The sequence below is a fragment of the Pelecanus crispus genome, chromosome 1 (genome assembly GCF_030463565.1).
Source record: "Pelecanus crispus isolate bPelCri1 chromosome 1, bPelCri1.pri, whole genome shotgun sequence".
Lineage (NCBI taxonomy): Eukaryota > Metazoa > Chordata > Aves > Pelecaniformes > Pelecanidae > Pelecanus > Pelecanus crispus.
This window is the reverse complement of record NC_134643.1, coordinates 201,704,635-201,726,744: the sequence shown is the minus strand read 5'-3', so window position 1 is coordinate 201,726,744 and position 22,110 is coordinate 201,704,635. Positions and strand designations below refer to the sequence as shown.

Genomic DNA, 22,110 nt, shown 5'->3' with positions numbered 1-22,110 from the left:
CTGTAGCCAGTTGGGTTTTGAGCATCTCTAAGGATGGAGACTCCATGGCCTCTTTGGGCAACCTGTTCTATTGCTCAATCACCCTTACATTTGAAAGTTTCTCTTTCTTATGTTTAAATGGTATGTCCTGTATATCGCCTTATGCCCATTGCCTCTTGTCCTGTCACTGGACACCACTGAGAAGAATCTGGCTCTGTCTTCTTTACTCCCAATGTCAGGTATTTAAATATAATGATAAGTTCCTCCCTAAGCCATCTCTTTTTGAGGCTAAAAAAAAGGTCAGCTCTCTAAGCCTCATCTTGTATGAGAGCTGCTCCAGTCCCTTAATCATCTTTGTGGCCCTTTGCTGGACCGACTCCAGGATGTCCATATCTCTCTTGTGCTGGGAAGCCCAGAACTGGACACAGCACTCTGGATGAAGCCTCACCAGTATTGGGTAGGGGGGAGGGATGTTCTAATACACTATCTTTTTGTGGCAGGGACAGATACAGTCCTCTTATTCTTTTACTACAGTAGTAAATGAAGAGGGCATGAGTTTCAAGAACATTTTGAAAAGTGGTATATGCAGCCGAGAAACTTAAGTATTTAGACTTCTAAGAAAACTTGTGATTTGATTATTATATTCCTTGTTGTTTGGCATTACCATAGGGAGTACTCTGAATGGAAGTTGTACTTTATATGAATAGTATACTAAGAATTCTTGTTTTTGATTTCAGCAATGGTCATAACCAAAAAGTACACATGCACATGGTTGATCTAATGAGCTCTATCATTTGTGAGGGAGATACTGTGTCGCAGGAACTTTTGGATACAGTGTTAGTTAATCTAGTGCCAGCACATAAGGTAAGACTTAATAGTGGCTTAATTTTTTTTTTGTAGTTGTGATTTGTTGCATGCATGTATGTATTCAGGTATTTAGATTTCATTGAGAGAATAGCTGTAGCAAATGTGTTCCTATTACTTGGATTTTTTAACAAATAATTTTTAATAGCCAGAAAATTGAGTAGCATTTCATTCATGAGTTTTTTTTATATATGGTCAATACCAGTAGAACTTAATATAAAAGATACATATATCCTTTGGAAAGCTTTTAATTAGTGTAACACTGTATCAACAGTTCAAACTAATCTGCTGCCCTAAGTGGGAGAGAGAAAGTTGTTATGACTGCCGATTTGTAGTTGTTACTGTTGTATTTCAGAGATGTTGACTTGGTGTTATTGAAAGCACATTGATATGTTTTTGATGCAGCCATAGAACTAACTGTTCAGAATAATGGTGCCTGAAGAGCCCAAGTGATGGCTGCCTTTCCTTAATGAATAATGTTTTGGGGGGGAAAAAAAAAAAAAGAAAAGGGGGGGTCCTGCAGGTGAACTGAGGAAAAACTTCAAACTTTGCATGTGTTGTGTTTAAAAAGCAAGGAAGTCTGACTTCCTTGTTCAGAAAACTAGCTGGGTCCTGCTGGAATCTCTTGGGCTACAGTGTAGAACATTACTTAAGTTGTGTATGACCAAAAAAAATCTAGGAAATTATCCAGGAAATGTGTACTCAACTGGATTTTGGACAGTTCTGGCTGTCACCTGACAGCTTTTAAGTGTGTTCAGGAAAAGGCTAACTTTACTTACACGTTTTAGAAACTAAAGTTACATGGGTATTAGTTAATTGAGAGACTTTCTTTCAGCTTGGAATGACCTTTGTTTCAAAAAAACCAAAACAAACCCCACCCAAAAAAAAAATCCCCACCCAAAAAACCTGACTCCCCCCACCCCCACCAAAAGGTGACGTACCTGAAGAAACCAAGTAGTTTTCATAAGGTGAAAATCTTTCTCTCTGAATAATGTAACAAGTAGTGCAACATAGTGTGCCTTACTGCAAGCCATCAATTTCAGTAAATAAACAGCACATAAACTATTTTTCTATTGACAGTGGAAGACTAAATGCTTAGTGTAGATCAGTCTTTTTTTTTTTTTTTCCACTGGAAATGTTTTAGCTGTGTCCTTCGAGGAGTCTAGTACTTTTGTGCTAGGACCAGACTGAAATTTGTGTGGCTAAAACTCAGATTGATGAAGTGTAAAGCCTTGGAATAAGAAAGAAAAAGCAAGACTATGCAAAATACTTTCATTTGTATTTTCTCAGTTGTTAAGCATCTGTTGTTTCACTGTGTCACCTGTGTTCAACTTGATTTGACTGTACTGTTTTTATGATTCATGTTTAATAAACTGATTTTGAGTTGAATTTGCATCCTGTGAGATTGGCTATAGCATTGAAACAGTTCTGTTTTATTGTGAATTTGAAAGTTATTGACTGAACATTTTAATAGGATAAGGTATTTGGGGTTTTGTATTCTCTTCTGCTGTTAATCAAACTGGCTCTTTGGATAGGATGCTAGTTTATAGCTTGCTTTCTAACTGAAATAGTTTCATAACTGTAGACCATATTCTGAGTCCTTTTACTTTTAATTTTTTTAACCTTTTTCATACCAGTGGAAGGAAGCTTCTAATATTTTTCTGTTTTATCTAATACCTTAACATAGTGTTTATTTAAAATTTTTGAGCTTACGTAGTTATCTAACCACTTTCAGTGGCTACTAATGTCATATTGGAAAAGTGTAATGAATTCAGAGTGAGAATTTTTCCATTTATGTCTGTTGAGCACAAAACTACAAGGGGGTTAAGGTTAAGGTCCACCATAAGGAACAACTATGTCTTTGCCCACCTAGCTGTTAAGCTGTACAGGTTGTGGGAAAGGGAAACTGGCCGCCAAAAAATGTCATAATGGCAAGTGCTCATATAATGGTGAGTAGGGAATCCTTATCTGGCCAGATTCCCTGGGGACCAAAAGAATATTTTTGATGGAGTAGGAGGAGCATAGATTTGTTACTAGCTCAGATTTGAAAATTATCAGATAGAGAGATTGTTGTAGATACGATAGCTATGTTTGTAGCAAGGGATACAGGCAAGTGGTGTATTTTTAATACAACCACAAGGAATGTTGTACACATGAGGGAATGTGGAGTGCCCTTACAAATTGAATGAGTGTATTCTGGAAGATAGTGATAGAGGCAGTATGACTTTTGCTGTATAGACAGTTGTATTGGGTAACACTAGGTTGAAGACTTCAGGAGCTTAATCTGTATAATTTATCAAAGGAGCCGTATGTAAGTGTGTATTGGGAACAGAAGGTTCAAACAGCTCCTTTAGTTTTGGATCCCAGATGCTATGGACCTTAGGATTTGGGTCCAATGGCTGAAATTCAACATTAGGCAGACCCATGCGAAAACTACATGAATGTTTTTAAGAGTTGTAGTAACTAGTTGAACAGTTTGCCAAGGGTGAATTCAGTGCTGTTACCCCTTAAAATCAAGGTCAATATTATTCTTAAGAGAAATGCCAGATACGGTCTGTAGTCCTGAGTAGTAAGTCTAATAAGCAATGGTGCTAGGAGGACAACTGCAAAAACTCAGGCATAAGGAGCATATACTGGGGACATGGCGTATTATCAAATGTCTGTCTACCATAATTAGTAGTCACTGAAGTCGTCTAAGCTGCTCTAGCTCACTTGAGTTTGTCATCCATCTCACTTGGCCAGAATAAAAGCCATATCATCATCAATACTGATGTAAACCTGAATGAAAGTGGCTGACACTAATACCATGAAACAGGTACATTAGAGTATGCACAGGCTTGCTTGAGTAGTATAGCAAGTATCAGATAATTCAATAAAACAGTAAACTAACTTGTCTGACCACGTGCTCAACTCTTACTTTCTTTGATGTTTAATTATTTTTTTTCCTTTTGTGGTTTCTCCTTTCTTCTTTTCTATGAACTCTACTGAAATTCTTTTCATAGGGTTATGTTAAGAGGGAATGAAGGAAATAGTGAACTAAACCCAGAAAAGATCAGAAGCAAGGGAGAGGTAGTCAATATGAAAAGGCATGAAAAGTTAATACTTTTCCTTTCCCTTTTAATTGTGTTTTTAGAATATAAAGCCTTTATGGCAGCACCTGTAAACAATTTTGTGTTTGTGCGGTGTGTTAGAAGGCAAATTGTACTTTATTTCTGTGAGTGTTTCCCATTTTCAGCCTCAGGAGTACTACAGGGAATCCCACATTGCACATCCCACATGCTTTACATGCTTATCTTTTTAAAAAAAGTGATATTGACAATTAAGTTTCTGACTGTCTCTGCTAGGAGCTTGCTTAATAATTCATGTTATCTATCTTGGCAACACTTCAGCTGAGCTTTTTCTTTGTCAGCCATCCTTAAAAACCTATTTCCCTCCCCCAGCAGAACTAGAGAGTCTGTTAAAACTGTTGTCAAGTGCACTTGGATACAAATTCTGCTGCTATGCCATCGATGATAAGAATAAAATTGAAGACCCTTTTCAAATTCCAAGAAAACAACAGGTTACAATGTATGGATTTTTTTAAGAATATTTGCTCTAGATACAGACTTAACATTTGATTTTACTGCTAAAGTTATAAAATTAAGGACTGGTTTGATGCGAGCTAGTCATCCTTTTTGAAGAAAAAATAAGGGATATGCATTTGTTTTCTGTTTGGGTTTTTTTTTTCACCCTTTTCTTTTAAAGGATGAGTACAAATTCTTTCACTCTTAATTTCTTTGAGCTGTGTTAAATCAGACATTGAGAGGCAACTGGAAAAGTAGCTGAAAAAATCAGTGGGTATGCACTTCCATCACTGCTAACCCCATTATACCAGTACAACTGATTTTTGGCTCTGTGGCAAACTGTCCTGGAGATCATTGTCTATATATACACAAAACTGTCTGTGCCATGCTGTCACAGAGGTTGCCACCACTTCTTGTGCCTGCAGTAGAAGTTTGTGAAATCTTCTAGAGAAGAACAGATATGAAAAATGAGTTGGCAAAACTTTTAATGTCTTCCAGAAGCGTAAAATCTTGAAATGTTAGCAATGTATACAGAAAACTCATGGTAGGAATTGAGACAGAGGAGAGCACATATGGTTGACGAAGATGGTCTGTCTTCAAATATTATTGCTGAAGGCATTCTAAGCATAAAAAAAATGTTCTCCTCTGTTTATTAACATTCTTTTCTGAAAGCAAACTGGAGGTTTTTTTTGGGAAAAGGTCTGTCTGCAGCATCATATAAGTCTATTTTAGATGTTAAATGTAACTTCTCAATTATCTAGCCGAAGATCTGCGTTCTGCCTTTTTATGGGTGGTTCTTTGGTTTGTCCTTCTCAATCAATACTTATTTCTGCTTTTTCCTTCAAAATGTAGTAATTACTAATGATTACTTTAAAGTGTTGCCAGCTGATGGCTTAGTTTCTACCCAATTCAGGACTCTTGAAAGCTTGTCCCCACTGGGTGCTTTCATGCTCTTAGAGGCATCCTGATTAAGATGATCATCCCCATCAGTGAGGGCTTTCTTAAATCATTAACAGATCTTGAAATACATGTCAATTTTTTTCCTGAATGTATAGAAAGATTGAAGAGAGGATAATGATAGAAGAGTTTAAATAAAAACAGAAGAAATTTGTTAAATTAGGTCTCATCCTTACAAAATTTCTCCTTCAGGCAAAGTTTAAAATATCTTTGTGGCTATTAAATTAGTCAGAAAGCTAGGTTTGATCTTTTGTAAAAGATCTTTGAACCTATTTGGTAATGGCCTGGGTTGTTCCTGTTTTCATTTCAACTAAGGCAGTGGTGCTTTCTTCTTGTTTCTGCTTCTATCCTGAAGCTGGAAAAGGGAGGAAAAAAAACTTGCTCGTGTGCTTTTAAGACTTCTTTGGCATTGTTATTTTCAGAAAGTTCAGCCTTTGGACATTTGAGGACCTTGGCTATTGGCACAATTAAGTCAAGTGTGAAGCATGAAAAAAATAGCTAACTTACCTTAGCCAATTGTGATCTTGACTATTTTTTTCTCTTTGCAGCTTTTTTAGATAGAATGAAGTGTAATGTGGATATGTTACTCAGGGTTGCAAATAGCTACTTCTAGCATTTATCTCAGCAAACATTAAGGTGTTGGGAGATCTTTTGCCCAGCTTTCAGTGGTTTAATTATGAAAGATCTTTTGTTCTTTCAGACTTCCTTTCCTAAGGCTATGTGCGAGAATTTATATTGATTTTTTTAAACTTTAGTTATTACTAGTTATGTAGATGAATTGCGGCTGCTTTTTTAAAAGGAACTGCTGTGTGAAAGATACAAGCTGAAACTAATTAATGTGAATCAAAACAGATCTGCCTGTTGGAATTCTGCTATGCTCTTTGGATTTTTTTTATACATAAATCAGATCTTACTCATGATCTAGAATTCACTCTTACCCAGGTGAAAGCTGTTTTCTTTGTTTTGGTGGAGGTGAACTATGGAAGTTGAGAAAGATCTGAGCAAGAATTGCAAGTGGCATACAGTCCTTGGCATGGTTATTTGTACCTTTTACTTCCTCAAGAGTCACAACTCTGGCTAAATAACAGAAAACAAATGCTGCAGGTGGAAATAGTGGTTGCTGGGTTGGGGGGGGGAGTTTTTTTTGGGGGGGGATATTAACCATAAAGACCAATCTAGCATGCAGAACCTTCCCTCTTCTGGGACATGGAACACCTGTACAATTTTGTAAGAAGACTGCCAATGTTGACCCTTGTATCTTGATTAGATAAGGGAAGAGGAAATTACAAGGATATTAGCATCTTAGTAAGCATTCAAGTATCTTTCCAGAATTGAGGTTTTTATTTACCTTCTTTAGTGGCTCTGAGTAAAACACATACTTCAGGCACAAATCTTCATAGTCTTTTGACTTCAGTCACCTAACTGAATTCTATCAGTAGGCAAGTCAAAGACTTCTTTTGTTTTATAACAGAAAATGGTGATCTATTCCCACTGCTGTCTAGAATCCTGTAGTTTTACAGTTTTTGAAATTACAGACAATACTCTCCATCTCTTTGCAAATCTTCTCTTTTTCATTGATAGCTACAAAGAACCAAGCATATGCAGGCAAAAACAATACACTGGGTGTGGCAATGCATCTTGTGTTTGCTTTTCATTATGCTAAAAGGAAGTTTTTTTGCCTTTTATGGATGAGATGTATTTAAAAAAAAAAAAAACACAAACTGCCCCTTTATATTGTTGTCTTGTAAATGGAATATGCTTGATGTTTTTAAATGTCAAAGACTAATAAAAGTTAGGGGAACTATATTTTTGCAGAGACTACCTGTTAAAAGACTATATATTTTTTGGTATTAAAGACTTTTCCTTCATTCTTCTATGTTGTATTCAAGTCTGCAGTGGGTGTCACAAGGGCTGAGTTAACGTTTTCTTCTGAAAATTTTTGAAAGATAATTGTAATACAGAAACTGGAGGAAGGACATAGGAGCTAGAGGGTGGAGAATGCATGCTGGGATAGGAAGGAAACAATGGTAGAGCAATAACCCAACTAGGCAAATGAAGGGATAAGAATGTTGTGGAATGGTGTTTTTCTAATTGTTTTTTGTATTAGCGTTTCATTAGTTTGTATTTGTCACCCTTTTTCACTCACACACTAAAATTTTAGGTTTGGGGGGGTTTGTTTGGTTGGGTTTTTTTCTTTGCTATCTCAGACTGAGTATCTTTGGGAGTTACTATGGAGAGACTGTGATGGTGGTTCACAGGTGGCTGTTTGGTTTAAGGATAGATTTGTACTTTCTACCACAATCGTGTTCAGAGTCTTGCTTCTGTGGTGACAATAAATGCCCCGATGTTGCTTTATATTGCTTTCCTGTTTTTTGTGGAAGCTGATAAGGAGCAGCAGTAAAATGCAGGAACTGACCTCACTGAATGTCAGGCTTAGATGGGCAACTGAAAAGCACTGATTTGCCAAGTTTTCTCATTAATATCAGTGGTGACTACAAAGCTCTGTTTGGACTAGGTTTGTTTTTTACTATGTTATCTTTACTACTGAAAGTATAAAAAGAACAGGCTAGTTCTTTAATGCATTCTTTAATGCATTTACTAGTATGTGGTAGCTTTAAATTATCGTATTTATTTTTAAGATTAATGCATGTGCTTAAAATTTTTTCTATTTTTTTCCCCCCCCCAGAATTTAAACAAGCAAGCCTATGATTTGGCAAAGGCTTTGCTAAAGAGGACAGCGCAAGCAATTGAACCGTACATTACTAATGTAAGTGAAGACTGCAAACAAATATAATACAGCTTAGTTAAAAAATGTATTGATTTCCATAAAAAGAATTAATTGAATATAGTCAAATGGGGCTGTAAAATAACTTTTTACAAACTCTGAATTGTTCTTTGAGAGAATTGTTATATTAATGAAGCACTGCGTAACCTGTCCCTTTGAGTCTAATTCTTTGCCATATAGAAACTACTAAGCCCGTAACAATTTTGACTTCTGAAATACAATGGATAGTTTACTTTCTGCTGTCTTGGGAGAACTTAAACTTCAATGCCTAATATGACTGGAAGACCAAATGTACTTATATGTATTGTTCTGATAAAAATATATAAATACATTGTTCCGGTGGCAAAATTCTTTTTCTAATGAGGAGATGAGGCTATTTAGAAGCTAGAAGTGAAGATAGAGTAGAATTTTAATGCCCTTGTCACAGGAAAAGAGGAGGAAACAGAATCTAAGAACAGACAGTAAGGAAGAAAACCAGCGAGTGGATTGAGGGTTGTAGCCAAGTTGAGTGTAGACATCATAGACACTGCAAGAGAAGAGGGATGAGAGGAAGCAAAGATCAGACAGGAGTATGCTCTAAATTAAGTTGCACAATAGGAAAAGAAAATCACACCTTTTTTTTTTAAAGTAGTTAAGGATTTAGCAGGTCTCATGGCAGAATTCCAAAACCTCAAGAGCTTGAAAACAATAGAAATTTTTCAATGTTTTTTTGTTGCTTTCAGACTTATAACACTTGTGGTACTTGGAAAGTGGGTACCTTCTAAGATTTAAAAAAATCTTCAATGAAAACTCTTACTCCAAACCCGTTAGTCAAACCTGCTGTTTGGGAAAGTATTGCTACATGGGAATGTGTTTTTAATGTTGTTCATTTGTGAAGTTAGATTACAAACTGGGTGATATTTCATTGGTTTTAAGGAAGTCTGTACAATAAGAATCTTCCTCTTATGGAAATTATGTACATGCAGTCTTCTGTTCTTGGTTTCTTACAAGTGGGAACTATTGTGCTGTCTGGTTTCTTTGTTTTGAAAGTTACTTTCTTTCTTAAAATATGTTAAAGACACAGTAGGAGTTAGTTGCCTAACCAGGAATATAAAAACTCCAAGGAAAACTTTTCTGCAAGACAGTATGGAGTCTTTAACTTCTAATGAAAGGTGCTTATGTGTTATTTTCTAGTCATTATTACTAGAAACTGCTGAATTTTTGTATTGCATCACTTGTTGGGGTTCACTTTATAACCTTAAAAAGTGGTAGTTTTCATGGTTTTAATTTCTTTCCTGATATGAGTAACCTCATCAGAGGTATAGAGGGTCATGATGTTCATCTGACCCAAGGTTGGGAATAGGAAACTGAAGTACCAGTTAAGTGTATTCTGTTGCCTTGGTGGCAGGTAGAAATAGTATGATTTGTTTAGCCACAGTTGTGTGTTGTTTTAACCTGAAGAGAAGAAAAATTTTCCAAATTATATCATGTCTCCGCCACCCTCTTACAAGTATGGGGTAGTATACTCCTATTTGGTTACTTCTTACCCATCTGTTATGAGAGGATGTAGTTGAAATTAGTGTGGGACTAATATTTGATATTAGAAAATATTTTCTTTAATGAGAAGTATGAAGTGTCCCTCAAACCTGTCAAGTTTACCAAGAAAGAATAATAGCCTTATGGCTGCATTATGCTGCTTGTAAATATGAATTCTGGAACAGTCAGTTATTAATTCCTATGCTTTTACTTAAAACTCCTTAACCTGTCAACTGCATAGTGTAGTAATTAGCCAGTTTTTTCAGCCTTGTTTTGACTAAATGTTAGAATGCTTTTAAAGTGATTGTTCTCAATAGTGAAGTAACTCTAAATATAGTCACATTATAAAAAGATCTGATGCACTGGAACTTCTCTAAAGTTGTCTGTCTTAAATTATTTGTAGGCTTGCTGTGGTAAACTAAACATCACTTTTTATGTGTCTTCCTTTATGTGTAATATTGAATACAAAACCATGATATTTTAAGATTTCTACTACAGAATCCTGATTGTGTGTGTGTCCCTCTTTTTTTCTTTTTTTCTTTTTTTAAATTGTGGTGGAATAAATGATGTAAGATTAAAAGCTAGATTTAGTGGTAGACAAGCATAGTATTTAGAAGCACGTGTATGTACTCTTCTTATTGCTGCATACTCTGTTTTATTTTCCAGTTCTTCAATCAGGTCCTCATGCTTGGTAAAACATCAATTAGTGACCTGTCAGAGCACGTGTTTGACTTGATTCTGGAGTTATACAATATTGACAGTCACCTCTTGCTTTCTGTTCTACCACAGCTTGAATTCAAACTTAAGGTAAACACTTCTTACACTTTGAAACATGTATATTTTGACTATTAATATGACCTTTTTAGTGACAAGTTCCTCAAATTATTTGGCATACAAAACTAATACTTATATGTAAAACATATAATCTCTGCGTTGTTTAAAGGAAAAATCATAAAAGCCCTCAAAAAGATTATGAACTTCAAATGTATTAACCTACAGTGCATGTGCACATGCTTGGGTTTTGGTTGTTTGTGTTGGGGGGGGCGGGGTGGTGGTGTTTGGTTTTGGGGTTTTGGGTTTGGGTTTTTTTTTTGGCTTGTATCTTTCAAGCAATAACTTGATTTTTTTTTTGATGACTTGAGAATCTGACCTGTTTTGTTCCTTGGTTTACTGTAGTATTTATTGTGAAGAACTTCAATATGTTGAAAGTACCTTGTGCTGCTACCTGTGCAGGGAAACTACATCTGTTCAGAATAGTGAATTTTGGCAGGGAGAAGTTGGGCTCCATGTTAATGGAAACTGATGTGCTGACAATTTTGCCGAAATAGAAGGTCTGCTACAGGTGGAAACAGAGCACTGGACTCTACAAATATATCTTGTAGTCATTGCTACAATGACTTTTATGATTTTTCAGGCTTATTTCTTGTGTCTGAAGGTTATGTGGTGCTAGCTAGCTATTTTAATGGGTATTTTTTACTTTCTATCATTTCAGAGTGTCTCCATCACTTGGAGAAATTTGGTATAACAGCTGGTACTCCCTTTATTCTGCAATACTTTTATTCTATTTGTCGTTCTACAGGGTTTCTGTAGAAGTGATGAATTTGATTAGTTTTATATTACTAAGTTTGAAAGTGATTTATTACTAAACTTGAGGGCTAATGTGCAGTGGGCAGCTTTTAAATTTGCATGTATTTTTATTACTGAGGACAGATTTTAGGTTTGTAGAACCTTTGGCCTGTTCTCATTGCAGTATTTATTATCAGTGACCTGTTCATGCCTATTATTTTTTTTCACCAAGGCTGCTAGGCAGGTGCACTATATCTGTTGGATGAATTGTTTTTAATGGTTATAGCTTTCCATTCACATTTCCAAAAGAAGTAGTGTTCAGTTTACTGCTTGCTGTCTGTGTCTTAAAGTAGGCCTTTTTTAGCCTTTAATTTCTGTTCTTACAGATGCTGAACAATTATCATTCTCAGTCCAATAAAAACAGTACTTCTGCAGTTGAAGATGTTATTCAGGAGATTTAATCTTAACTGCTGCCGCATCCTTTTTTTTCATAGCCATAATTGCAGTAATCTTTCCATCTTTGGGTCCATTTAAAACTGCAGGTTCTTGGATTGTCTTCCTGCTCCTTCACTGACTCTCACATTCCACTATTTCAATACGAACTTCTTCTTTGTATCCTGTTTCACTATTGGAATCAGCAAGTTTAGTAGCCCAACACTGTCAACCTTCCCCCCCCCCAACAACTTCTGGTCTCTTCCTTCAACTGTGTGATTTCAGCCCTAAGCATTTCCATGTTTTCTTCGTACCTCTGAATTGACAACACATTTTTTTTTTTTATGTATGCATTTCTGTTCTTTGTTTAGTATACTCTTTTTAGATGAGGAACATGTATTTTGTTGCTTTTCATCTCCTTGATTCTTTAGTGTCATTTTCTCCTTGTGGTCTGAAACCTTGAGGATAAGGTGTTTCATGTTTGACTGTAAGATCCAGTTTAACAGTGTTTCCAATGGACACATTTTGATAGTTACATTCTTACTGCTCCTATTCCTCGATGTCTTGATGAACTTGGTATAGTTTGTGGCTATTCAGAGAGCATGGTATGGCTTCTGCTTGAATCATCTTGTTGCTTCAGGTGTGTGTTTTTGATGCCTTAAGTAATAAGGACAAATAATACATGCCTATTTTGTCCTATTGGTTGTCAAATGTAGCTTGACCCATCTTTTGCAGAAAAAAAAAACCCAAACCCTGAACTATGTTTGGAATAGGATAATCCTGGTTAAAATCCTAAGACACTGGAACAGGATGCCCAGGGAAGTTGTGGATGCTCCATCATTGGAAGTGTTCAAGGTCAGGTTGGACAGGGCTTTGAGCAACCTGATCTCCTGAAAGATGCCCTGCTCCTGGCAGGTTGGTTGTACTAGGTGATCTTTAAAGGTCCCTTCCAACCCAAATCGTTTTATGGTTCTAAATGAGTTGAGAGGTCTCTAAGATCTTTCTGCGGTTAAAAGGGTATTTTGAAGATGAATGTTCTGAAATATTCATGAAATATGGCCAGCCTGTGTTTTTTTTCAGACATCAACACAAGATTGTTCTTTATGCAGACCTGCCAGTGATGATTAAATGCATTCCACTCTAACAGCAGGTGTGGCTTTATTCTAAACAGCAGCAGCTAGTGTCAAGCATTTTTAATTCAGGTCCAGGTAAATAGCATGTGAGTGTGTTGAGAAGAGAGTGTGATTTCAGTGAAACTCAGAGTGCTTATGGTAGAAGGCAGCTTTGCTGCTTTGAATGAAAAGAAACTAGATAGCAGTGTCACTGTTAGCTTGACGAAGCCTTGGATCAGGTGGGTGGTAAAGGAGAAAAATATGCTTGCCAAAATATGCTCCCATATTTCAATATGGGAGAGGGGAGGTGTCTTTTTTTAATAAAGGTCAATTAAAGTTAATGATACAATAACCACAAACTTCAGTGAGTTCTGCATATCATTCAGAGCTTGACTAGATGTCTTTGGCTTTTCTGGATTTGGTACGTACTGCGTCTTTTTCCATGCCCATGGTTTAAGAGTCTTGCCTTCTGAGCTAACTTGCCATGGACTCTCTACTAGGTATTTAAGTAGAAGTTTGTGGAGTATATTTAAGTCAAATGTATAGTTTCACAGGGATGTCTAGTTTTTGTTCCATGAAATTGTCTGATATGGCTCTTGAATATACAGATGTGACAATAGAAGTCAAATACTAGGGGCAATACTCAAATAATGCTTATGGGGTAGCGGGACAGTTACTGTATTCCAAGATCTCATATAGCTGCTTTGCTGTTGAAGAGTTTTTTGTATTACTTTTAAAGCAGATGATGTTGGAAGAAAGCTGTGGCTGTGTCTACTGTTGAGTTGTCAGTTTTGAGGAGTGAAGATTTATCGGAATGATGTCATCTTGCATACATTGAATGCATGGAAATGGACATATGATCTGGGCTTTTCAAAGATAAATTGGGTAATTGTTCTCTGTGTTTGTGAACACATGCATTTTCCTTATAATTGGCTTCAAAATCAGTGAGTAAAAAAAGCTTTGGCCAGATAGAGTAGCCTCATGGTAGACTTCCTCTGAGCAAAACACCAAGTGTTCTGGCTCACTTGAAAGCTGATGCTTTAAAAAAAAATATTTTCAGGTACAAATTTGGCAAGTTCTGCATGAATTTGAACAGAACCCAATATTTTTGATCATTTCAATGAAATGTAATTTAAAGGAAATAAATCAATTTCTTAAAGCATTTTCTTATGTTCTGCTGTAGTCTGAGCTGTTTTTATCCAAGAGCTGTTCTTTTTAAATTCTTCTGACATTGTCTAAAAAGTCTTTTTGCCAGTAGAGAATGATAAATGGTTACTTTCATACAGATGTTAAACAATTTTTAAATTTCTTCTACTGGCCCTATCATGTAAAGCCTGAAGAACAATGACAGTAGCTCAGTAGGGCACAGGACTTGAAAATAAATTGGGAAATAAGAATTAGGCCTCCACATTGTCAAGAAAGCAGGGCAGAAGACCAACTTGGCTCAAGAGGGAACTCCTCGTGGACCTCAAGAGGAAGAAGAAATTGTGTGGTCTCTGGAAGCAAGAGGAGGTCTAAAGAAAACATTGGACTAATACTTGTTGAAGATGGTCATCTGACTCATAGGGATGAAGAAAAAGTGGAGGCATTCAATGCTTGCTGCTTGCTCCCCCCCCCCTCCCCCCCTCCCCAGCCTTTAATAATACTGACAGATCTTGGGCTGCCCTGTCCCCTGAGTTGGAGGACCACGAGTGCAGGAACACTGACTTTCCATTTGTGGCCACTGAAATTGTAAGGGACCAGCTGTATCAGCTGAGTGTTCCACAGGTCATGGGGCCTGATTGGATTCATCCCAGAGTACTAAGGGAGCTAGTGGATGTTATGGCAGCAACCCTCTTGATTATCTGTCAAAGGTCTTGGGAGTCTGGAGAGGTCCCTGCTGACTGGAAGCTAGCCAGTGTTATTCCAATGTACAGAAGGGGCATAAGGGAAGACCCAGGGAACTACAGACCTGTTAGTCTAACCTCAGTTCCTGGAAAAATTGTGGAGAAGATCATGTTGGGTACTATTGAAAGGCATTTAAACAGTAACGCACTCATCAGGCACAGTCAACATGGGTTCACAAAGGGAAAGTCCTGTTTAACTAATTTGATATCCTTCTATGGTAAGGTCACCTGCCTAGTGGATGAAGGGAAGGTGGTGGATGTAGTTTTTCTAGATTTTAGTAAGGCTTTTGATACTGTCCCTCACAATATCCCTCTGGACAAGTTGTCCAACTGTGCGGTGAGCGGGTTCACGGTGTTGTCGTGGTTTAGCCCCAGCCAGCAACTAAGTACCACGCAGCCGCTTGCTCACTCGCCCTGCCCTGGTGGGATGGGGGAGAGAATCGGAGGAGTAAGAGTGAGAAACACTCCTGGGTTAGAGCTGGGTGAAGAGCTGGCTGAAGGGCAGGGCTCAAAGAGTTGTAGCGAATGGGGCTACATCTGGCTGGTGAGCAGTCACCAGTGGTGTTCCTCAGGGATCAATTCTAGGCCCAGTTCTGTTCAATATATTTATCAACAATCTGGATGCAGAAGTGGAATGCACCATTAGCAAGTTTGCTGATGATGCCAAACTGGGAGGTGCTGTTACTCTCTTGAGGGATAAGAGGCCTTGCAGAGAGATCTAGGTACATTGGAGCATTGGGCAGGCATCCTATTCACTGGGATGAAATCTAGTAAGTCTAAATACCATATTCTGCACCTGGGATGGAGTAATGCAGGGCACAAGTATAAATTGGGAGAGGAGTGGCTGGGGAGCCACCCTGCAGAAAGGGATCGGGGGGTGCTGGTCAGCAGCAGGCTCAATATGAGTCAGCAGTGTGCCCTGGCAGCCAAGACGGCAAACTGCATTCTGGGGTGCATCAAACACAGTATAACCAGCTGGTCAAAGGAGGTGATCATTGCACTGTGTTCAGCACTGGTGCAGCGTCACCTTGAGTACTGTGTGTAGTTCTGGGCCTCATAATTTAAGAAGGATGTGAAGGTCCTTGGATGCATACAGAGGAGGGCAACAAAGCTGGTGACAGGGCTGGAAGGCATGTCTTGTGAGGAACAGCTAAGGACTTTGGGTTTGTCTAGTCCTGGTTTTGGCTGGGATAGAGTTAATTTTCTTCCTATTAAACCATGACAGTCTAGTTTGGAGAAAAGGAGGCTGAGAAGTGACCTCATTGTTCTCTACAGCTTCCTTAGAAGGGGAAGTGGAGAGGGAGGTGCTGATCTCTTCTCCCTGGTATCCAGTGATAGGGTGCATAGGAATGGTTCAAAGCTGCACCAGGAGAGGTTTAGACTGGATATTAGGAAGCATTTCTTTACCAGGAGGGTGGTGAAACACTGGAACAGGCTTCCTAGGGAGGTGGTTGATGCCCCATGCATGTCAGTGTTTAAGAGGCATTTGGACAATGCCCTTAATAACATGCTTTAACTTTTGGTGAGCTCTGAAGTGGTGAGGCAGTTGGACTAGATGATGATTGTAGGTCCCTTCCAACTGAAATATTCTAATCTAAGAAAAGAATGATGTGACTTGGGATTTCCAAAGGCAAATTGTATAGAACTTGATTATTGACAACCTGAAAACAATGTCTTCACTTTTTTGGGGTGTCATTTGGCAATGAAGTGGGAAATTATTAGCCAAACAAGAGAAGATGGGAGTTCCTGGAAGAATGATAATATGGTTAAAGACTTTGAAGGATTGTCCTTGAGAAACTCCATCGTATATATATTTTGCTTCCTGTTGCTGAGCACTTAAAAAGAATTATAGTTTAGTTCATTCATTCATCCTTCCTTCCTTCCTTTTTACTTGAGATGCATCAAGGAGACAGATGTTCTGGTCATGGAGCCATGTGATTACTGACGAATCTTGTTTGGTGAATGGGACTGGGTCCATTTACACTGAGGGGAGCCTTTCCAGCTTTGCTTCCTCCACCCAAAGCAAAATGGTCATTCACATAAATTAATTTGTAATAACATTGCTGAGACTGAGATGTACACCACCACCATGATGTCCTCTATAGCAACTTGAAATACTAAGCTGAATATAAAAAGATATTGATGCTGATGGAGAAATATTTCTGTGCTGCCTGCCTCTCTTTGGTTCTGTGCACACATTCCTCCTATGATCCCGCCATTTTCTTGTGTTTGGCACTGCTGGGGGTTTTTTCACTATACTTTATCCCAAGGACAGTAGGTGCCAAAGTCTTAAGTGTCACACCAGCCACCTTGCTCTTAACGTTGTTAATTTCTGGAGCTTAGTGGGCTGATGCTACCACCACAATGCATTATCAGCCAGTAACATCTTTGGATGGAGTAGATAGAGTTGTTCTATAAGTCTTCTGGTGACAGGTCATCTTTAGATAATCTGTTGCCTTTTGGACAAGGGAGGAAAGTGGGCTGAATTGTCTAGACATGTAGATGGCTTTTCAGGAAGGGCATGCTGCAGAACTGGTGCATATTTCTATGGGAGAATGCAGAATTGTGGTGCTGTTTGTGGATATGCTGTGCTATCAAGTCTTCTGGATTCTTTTCTTGTGTCTGGCTCATCTAAGTTGATGGTCTCTGCTGGTCTTGTGACAGAGACATAACCACCATTACTGGATGCCAGTGGAGATTATCTGTACGCCATTTTGGTGCTGTCCTCTTGATCAGTTCTGCATAAGAGAGACCTTAAAGAGTACATCTCTGGTATGGAGTAAATGGCACATTTTGGTTCCACTTAGCATTTGGAAAACAAGGTCTGGTAATTCACTGGGTCAAGCTACTGAACAAATTGTTTCTAATGCAAAGATTCGTAGATGGAATACAGTGCATGGTGTTATAGTGGCCATATTTGAAAAACTGTCTTCTGTCTTAGAATACATGCTTCAGTAATGCTGGTGGACATACCCCTTCTTGCTTAAGAAGGGCTCTCTGAGGATTGTGTGGCTGTGGGGATGGACAACTCTGCAATCATTTAAAATTCACACAGTGTTGCAGGACTGGATCTCAGTTCTGCTTTGGAAGCTGTTGAAGTTTCAACAGTATCCCATTGTGGGCAGTTCATATGCCCAATGCCTCCAACTACTGACCACTCCAACTAATCATCTACAAAGAAATGTAACTTTGCTTAGTGGGAGGTCATGTCTAGGCTTCTCCCATGAATGTGCTTGGCTTATGGTGACTGTATTGTGCCTGGGTTTATGAGAACTACCGAGTTCTGTCTGAGGACAGACTGAAATCCGTGAAGTCTGTTGGGCGTACTCCTGTTTCATGATTGCAAGGGCTACCATGCTCCCTTCCATAAATTCTAGTTAGAGTGAAGGGGGTGGTGGTGGGGGAAATGCTCTTGATGGTGATTGTTCCAATTTTGAGGACCTTCTCCTGTTCTTGGAGGATGCTGAAAGCTCTCTGTATTCTTGACTTGTTCTTTCAGGGATTGGTCATGTGTTTCATCCTGACCTTAGGGTACTCAGTCTCACAGTATGCGTGCTGGGTGTTTCTCTGCTAGTGATCCTGTTTCTCTAAATCGATTCTTCCTTGTGTCCTGGTTTCAGCTGGGATAGAGTTAACTTTCTTCCTAGTAGCTGGCACAGTGCCGTGTTTTGGATTTAGTATGAGAATAATGTTGATAACACACTGATGTTTTAGTTGTTGCTAAGTAGTGCTTACACTAGTCAAGGACTTTCCAGCTTCCCATGCTCTGCCAGGTGCACAAGAAACTGGGAGGGGGCACAGCCAGAATAGTTGATCCAAACTGCCCAAAGGGCTATTCCATACCATATGATGTTATGCTCAGTATATAAACTGGGGGGAGTTGGCCGGGAGGCTGCGATCGCTGCTTGGGAACTGTCTGGGCATCAGCCAGTGTGTGGTGAGCAATTGCATTGTGTATCACTTGTTTTGTATTGTTTTTTAATTACTATTATTATTTTATTTTCCCTTCCTTTTCTGTCCTATTAAACTGTCTTTATCTCAACCCACGAATTTTACTTTTTTTTTTTTTTTCTGATTCTCTTCTCCATTCTGCTGGGGAGGGGGAGAGTGAGCGAATGGCTGTGTGGTGTTCAGATGCCTGCTGGGTTAAACCACAAGACCTGGTATCAGGAACTTTTCCACTAGTTGTATATTCTGTACATGACCCAGGATTTCCATGTAGTGTCTTATTTCTTTTCTTCTAAAGATTTTGTGTACGTTTTGAAAATGAAGTGGTGGTGGTTTTCTCCCAACAACCAGGTGAGCTTCACTGGGCAATCTCCACTGCTTTCCAGCTGATTGGGCTGCCTTGTTCTCAGCCTCTGTGGCTGAAAGGAGTTTGAGGATGTGAACAAATGTCTGTGCGTTGTGACTCATTACTTGACAGGATCCAAATCTGTTGCTCTCCATCTCCCTGAACTTTTGCGCTCTTTGTGGCAGGAAGCCTCTTGATTTATCTTCATGGTATTAGGGTCTTATGGAAGTTCTAGACTGTCTCTTTGAGTGTGGGAAAAATCCAAGGGCTTTCCTGTCAGTGACCAGATAAATTTTTGACCATGTATGGAGGGTTATGAAACTGTTAGTATGGAACTTGTGAGGGAGCTTAGGTGCTACAGTAGCACTGTTGTGCATATTTACTGTTGTGGATCTAAATAGTGTGGCCACCTAGTGTTCGAGCACCTTGCCATTTTGGTACAACCAATGACCATCCAGTTTGGTCACGATGCCAGGTAATTTTAACTGCTGTGAGAATCGTACATGTTGACTTGGACGAAGAATGAAAGGTTGCTGGCAGTAACTGGCATTCTCTGAAATGTGCAGCTTCTGTGTGCTTTACTCCCTCAGTTGCTTTTTCTGTCCCGTCTATCCCAAGAATCTTTTAAGTATGTTTGAAGAGAATTGAAATGCTGTTCTGTGCCATGTCATGTACCAAACAGAAGTGGACAAACTAGTTATCCTTTTGGGTCTGGCTGGGATGGAGTTGATTTTCTTTGTAGCAGCCCATATGGTACCATACTTCATATTTGTAGCTAAAACAGTGTTGATGGCACACTGTTTTGGCTATTGCTGAACAGTGCTTGTATAGGTAAAGGCTTCCTCCCCCCACCACAAGTAGGCTGAGGCAGGACAGGGGGTTAAGAGGGGACACATGCTCAGCAATAAAAGCTCAGGGAAAGGAGGAGAAAGTGGGGGATGTTTGTCTTCCTAAGCAAGCAAACTGTAAACCTTTATGTGCAGACAAATGTAGAATGAGTTTTGTGGGTTTTGTGTTGTGCTTGAATTTGTGTAAGCTTGTACAGGCACATACCAGATTTCCTAACAGGATCAGTAACCTGTAAATGAGGGCTAGAAAGATGTATGTATCTGTGTATTTTTCACTAGGCTTTATTCACACTGTTTTTTGTCTCTACAATTTTTTTTTTTGTTTTCACTGCCTTTATTATTTTGTCTTATCCCAATAACAGGGAAGGGTTTTTTGTCTTGAGATACACATTTGTATACAAGAGAAGTCTATTAATCTGTATTATGATATTTCTGGAGGTACATAAGTGTATTTGTGTAAAAGCTGTACAAAACAGAACTCTATGTTTTGTGGTTTGTGTGAGGTGGTTTTGTTTTTTTTTCAATTTTTTTCTTTAAAAAAAAAAATGTGTTCATTTTCCAGAGCAATGACAATGAAGAACGTCTGCAGGTTGTAAAACTTCTAGCAAAAATGTTTGGGGCGAAGGATTCAGAGTTGGCATCTCAAAACAAACCACTTTGGCAGTGCTACCTGGGGAGGTATATGCTGGTTTAGTTCCCTTTCTAGGAGGGGAAGAACATTCAATGAAGTATAATTCAACTTTTTTTTTTTTTATTTGAAGTGACACAGCTAAGTGTGAGTTCCCTCCTGCTGCTTTATTTGAAATCTGACAGATAATGCTAAAGAGATTATTTTACATGCATCTTCTGCATCTGTGATTCTGCAGAGTGAACAATTACAAATCATCCCTTTTTAGTTCATTTTTTTGCAACTGTCTTTATTGCCATTGTCAAGAAAAAGGAATAGTTTATTTTAACTTCTTCACAAGTGAAACTATTCAATGATGGATTAATTCTAAAACAGTGTCAAATGTCATTTGCAGTATCAGGTGATATTAGAACTGGTTTTGAGGCTTCTATTTACAGCGTTTGTATCCTGGTTTCAATTTTTTTTAACAGTAGGAGTGCCTTAGAAGAGGTATGTAGTATGTACAATGCTGCAAACACACTTACTCTTTTGTTTTTGAGATATTCTGCCAGTTTGAGATAGAAAAGGTAGCTGGAGCTTGTAGTCAGGAGAAACTTAAGTATGGCTACTATGATGAAAATGTTTTTGATTTGAGTAAATGAGGATAAATGCTGTAAGTTATTACAAATGCAGTAGTTCGTAGTTTAGCATTGAATTGTATCAAAGCCAAAGTCCTCAAAGAAATGCGACTTTTAAAACTACAGGAAACTTAATTGAGGGAAGACCTTTTGCTTGAAAGTATAGAACTATTTAAAACATTGCATGTCATCAAAAAAATACCAGATCTAATTGGGCACAGAGAAAAATGCTTCATTGTGTTATGAAGTTAAGCAATGTGAATATGGGCAATCTGTTGTTCATAATTACTGTTTTCAACTAGTTATGAATCACATATATATATATTTACTTCTTTCAAGGATTTTAACTAAGTTATAATAGTTGTGTTATTAAAGGAACCATTCTTAAAATCTCTTGATTTTTGAAAACCTACCTGATTTTTACTAAAACAGTTATTCCTTAAAACCTCATTATTTGATAAATATGCATTTCAACAGCAATAATGTTCTAAAATTTGATTTTTAATTTGTTTAAAACTAAGCATTTTGAGGATAGCTTGAAAATGCATTTAACTTTTCAAAAGAGTTGTTTTTAACTCTCATTACGTCAATAGTTTTATAATAAAATTACTTATATCAAAATTAAACACGAGAAAATACTAGCTTTCAAGCATCAAACCTAATTCAGTCTTTAGAAAGGAAATCTTACAGAAGTTGAAGTGATCCATCTCAGAAGAAATTTGTACTAGGCTAGATGCCCTTTTGTTTGCTGTCTATCATACAGCTTAAAGAGGGGACGAATATCTCAGTCTTACAAAACTTTTAGCTGCTGATACATGGTTCATGGTTAAATATGTGGAGCGTTACAGAAAAGATAGTTAAAATATGTCAGACAACTTTCTAATAGTTGTCGTGTGCCTGGGAGTTTTTCATGTGTACCAGGAGAAGATATTTCTCTTCATGTTCAGAACATGAATTAATAAATGAGTACAGGATTTTTTTCTTAAGCTGAAGACAGTCTACTTAATACTGTGAAATCAGAGATACTTTATACATGTAACTGTGCATGGGAAGCATAAAAATAT

General features: G+C 38.0%; 1 protein-coding gene across 1 annotated transcript in view; it reads left to right on the top strand.

Annotated features, from left to right (window-relative positions):
• PDS5B (PDS5 cohesin associated factor B) overlaps window positions 1-22,110 on the top strand; it is a 121,832-nt gene that overhangs the window by 35,062 nt on the left and 64,660 nt on the right. The window contains exons 6-9 of the mRNA XM_075724642.1: window positions 717-843; window positions 8,050-8,130; window positions 10,330-10,470; window positions 20,364-20,479. Coding sequence (XP_075580757.1) covers window positions 717-843; window positions 8,050-8,130; window positions 10,330-10,470; window positions 20,364-20,479 — 465 coding nt within the window. The remainder of the gene's footprint in view (window positions 1-716; window positions 844-8,049; window positions 8,131-10,329; window positions 10,471-20,363; window positions 20,480-22,110) is intronic.